Consider the following 3,610-nt stretch of genomic DNA (forward strand, 5'->3'; position numbering starts at 1 on the left):
ATGATTTGAAACTAGATCAGTACTCTGACTGGATTTCTTTTCTCGTGTGGTTCAAAGCCAATTGAATTTCAACGATTTATTGTATGTAATTTGTCTCCAATTCATACATAAGTTATCATTGGTCCTCGTCAACACAATCTGATCCCTCGCTGGCTCGAAGCGTGCGAGACACAGCATGGAACCAGATTGTGCTTAAATCAGCGGTACAATGTGTAAGTATGTATGATGTATTTCTTTTCAAATATTCAAATCAAAAATTGTCAATTAGGGTGTTCAAACCTCAAAATCAATTCATGCAAGTTTTGTGCAAGTTCTGTGCAAGATATGAATAGAACTTGCACGGATCTTGCACAAAACTTGCAAGAGTCGGTCTCGCACGGTTTTTGCACGGTTTGGAACACAATAACTCGGGTTGTCAAAAAAATTACTGTGCAAGATTAGTGCAAAAAATCTTGCACGGATCTTGCACGGATCTTGCACGTCGGTCTTGCACATTTCTTGCACAGGTTTGAACACCCTAAATGAAAATGAATTGTACAACTATTTTATCTTCCATATGCCTGCCGGAAAAAAACAAACACGACTTGATGACAAATTGATTTGTTCTTTGTTCATTCTTTAATTCAATGATCTAGCTCATTCTTTTTGTTATTCCGATCAGAAAAGTTTGTATTCATCAATTGAAATCAGTTCTTTTTCAGGCTTGCATTTTGATTACAACTGTATTCAAAACAATTTATATCAAGTCTCAAAAAGCAAATAAAGAAAATGAGACAACAACAATTGAAAAAGAAATCGATTTGTTTACAAGAACATTACATTTCATGTTTTGAAAAGTAATCTGATGACTTTGATCCAAAATCGAGGTGAAAAGTATTTAAAATTTCTCCATCACAAATTGATTAAACATCCGATCCATCATATGAAGAGTGAATCATCTACAAAACAAAGATCAGAATGTTAGGCACAGGGCAATGTAACTATTTAGATGATCCAGGACTCACTAGTCTCATACAAGCTGACAACTATTGTTACCACTTGCACCGTTAGCCGCATTAGGATTGGAAACACCTCCGTTAGGATTGTTTTCGGGTCCGTGAAGGTTGTTGCAAGAGTTGGGATTGTTTTCAGCGTTATTGTTGGAGTTAGGATTGTTTTCAGAGTTGTTATTGGAGTTAGAATCACTTTCAGGTCGTTGAGAATTGTTGTTACCCCCATTAGGATTGGCTGTAGCCCCGTGAGAATCGCCATTGGGTCCTTGTGCATTGAGATGATGATCCTGAGGAGCGTTGCCTGGAGATTGTCCCTTCTTGATCATGAATTTCCCCTTGTCAATATTGCTCATCCAGTTTCGTCTGGCCTTGGCAGACATCCCTAAGAAACCCTTGTTGAAGTCTTCATTCGACAGAGCGGAGTCAGACGCCCGTTCAACAATCACATCAATTTTTCGGTCTTTGATGGCCCCAATGGGATCAGCAATACGAGGAAATGGAGGAGCGTCTTTGCCAAGGACATTGACTAGTAAAAAGTGGGGATCAATTATTTCTAGATCAAGAGAAAGCTTTTGAGGTAGATGTAGATGACTTACCCAAAAGGGTTTTCAACTTGAGGGTAAGGTCCTTTTTATCCTTATCGGATTGATTATTTGAAGACTTTTGAGTTTCAGTGCCAGATTTAGCGGCTGCGTTGGCAGCTGCAACTGCTCTTACTTCATCAATTGTCGAACCATTTTGGCAGTAGATAGGGAAAATTTGCTGCAAATCTGCCTTCTTACTGACCCAGTCGGAAATTTCGTCCCGACTAGTATACTCGCGACACCATCCATGCCCTGCGCTAGTAGAACTGCAAGCTATGATATAATAATCTAAACCAAAAAGTTGATGGTCTCGTGATAACTGTGGTCAAAAGCATTTGATTATCATAAATCAAAATAAGTGATCGATCTAAAATGTAATCAAAATTTACTTACTTGTTGAGCTATCTTGCGAAAAGATTGGAGAGAGCGCTTCTCCTGTTTTTGGGAAGCTGCAGCAGGGGTATTGAGCTCTCGATCTCGGGCCACTTTCTTCATGTCAACCAAGTCTTCATAGATTGGGCGGTACCGAAGTTCGTCTTCATGGCTAAGCTTTGTAATCTCTGGGATAAGGATGACAGGGTCGCCAAATGAGTCGGTCTCTTCACTGGTGGTTACAGATGAGTAGTCTGGGTATCCGCCAAGAGCGTAGAATACCTGGGCCGTGAACACTTCACGTTCGGTCACCGTGAGGGCGTTATAAGTATCCGAGTTGGCCTTATTGCGAATTGCAAGCAATTCCGACGCCTCGGGGTGTCCTCGAGGTGGCACTGAGAGATTCGAGATATAGTATCACAGTATCAGCAATTGATCAAGGCTAGAGATGTCTTACTTCCTTACTTGGGTAATCGTTTGCTGCAAGCGCAAAGCTAAGCCACCGATGCCAGGGATTTTCCCCATGAGTTCCACCGAGTAAGCCCCTGAAAAGAATGTACAGTCAGTATGATCGTGCTATCACAAAGCTTGGCTGCTAAATGTACTTGAATAGACTCACAGACTTCTTTTCAAGTTGTTGACACATACTCCTGATGCCAGCGCAATCATGTGAAGCGTATGGTCCATTTTCCCTAGGACAGCCAGTCCTTCGGCAAGAACCGCTGCGCTGATCTGGTGGTTTGAAGACGACTGTTTTTTCAACTGGTCTTGAATCCGCGGAATAGGCCAAGAGTCTTGAAAGGTCTGATAGTTTTGAAGGGTGATCATAGAGATGTCGACATCGTCTGGTGTTTGACGTTGGTCTTGAGTAGCAGACGGGGTCGGGAGATGGTCTCCTTGATCTTCTACACGAGTAGATGCTGAGTCATCATTAGTCGTAGATCCACGGGTGCGCTTGGTTTGACGGCGGGGACGCTTGGCTGCTGGTGATGTATCGTTGGTTGTCTGGGTGGTAGAATGACGGGCCTGGTTCGATCGAGTGGCACGTGTGGTGGTTCGTCGACGAGGTGATGGTGGCATGGCTTGAGGTGTGATAGGGTGTGATGAAAAGGAGTTGAAGGGGTTGAGGGTTTGGAAATCAGATCAAAAAAGACTCGTGTCAAAAATCATATAGTCAAGATAGTGGTTTGTGGTTTGTGATTGGGGGGATTTGAAAGACAAACTTCAATTTAAGTGTTGCATGAAGGCAGCCAAAAAGAAATAGAGTCCTACCTGCGCTCCTTTGTCAATATCAAGTTCCTTTGGGGATATGCTGGATACACCTAAATATGATGCGAGTGATCAGGCCGTTCGTTTGGATATGTGTGCTGGACCCTGGTAGGTGATGGAGAGAAGCTGAAACTACGCAAAGTTTCAGCCATCCTAGGGTTTTATCATCAGATTTAATGGTTTTTGGGATGAGATATCTCGTTTTGACCCTGCCACAAAACGATATGAAATTCTCAAATTTATGTACCTTTAGTAATATCTATTATGTGGTTGTGACTAGCACACCTATACCAACTCAAATGGACCTATATTGATTCAAGGGACCCACTTCACACCCGTATTACCCTTTCATATGCTTTGGATCGACAGTAAGTAGCAGGTAACAGTGGATAG

The 3,610-nt window shown here is 42.2% G+C and overlaps 1 protein-coding gene across 1 annotated transcript; it reads right to left on the minus strand.

The window, feature by feature from the left end:
- Window positions 1–647: 647 nt before the first annotated feature.
- Window positions 648–3,304, minus strand: MELLADRAFT_71251 (uncharacterized protein; the record flags this gene model as incomplete). The annotated part of the gene is made up of 7 exons (XM_007407182.1): window positions 648–938; window positions 1,005–1,518; window positions 1,589–1,895; window positions 1,970–2,343; window positions 2,414–2,493; window positions 2,568–3,101; window positions 3,221–3,304. The coding sequence occupies 5 exons, from the start codon at window positions 3,026–3,028 to the stop codon at window positions 1,010–1,012; spliced, it is 1,731 nt and encodes a 576-aa protein (XP_007407244.1).
- Window positions 3,305–3,610: the final 306 nt, after the last annotated feature.

The sequence above is a fragment of the Melampsora larici-populina genome, assembly GCF_000204055.1.
Source record: "Melampsora larici-populina 98AG31 unplaced genomic scaffold MELLAscaffold_8, whole genome shotgun sequence".
NCBI lineage: Eukaryota > Fungi > Basidiomycota > Pucciniomycetes > Pucciniales > Melampsoraceae > Melampsora > Melampsora laricis-populina.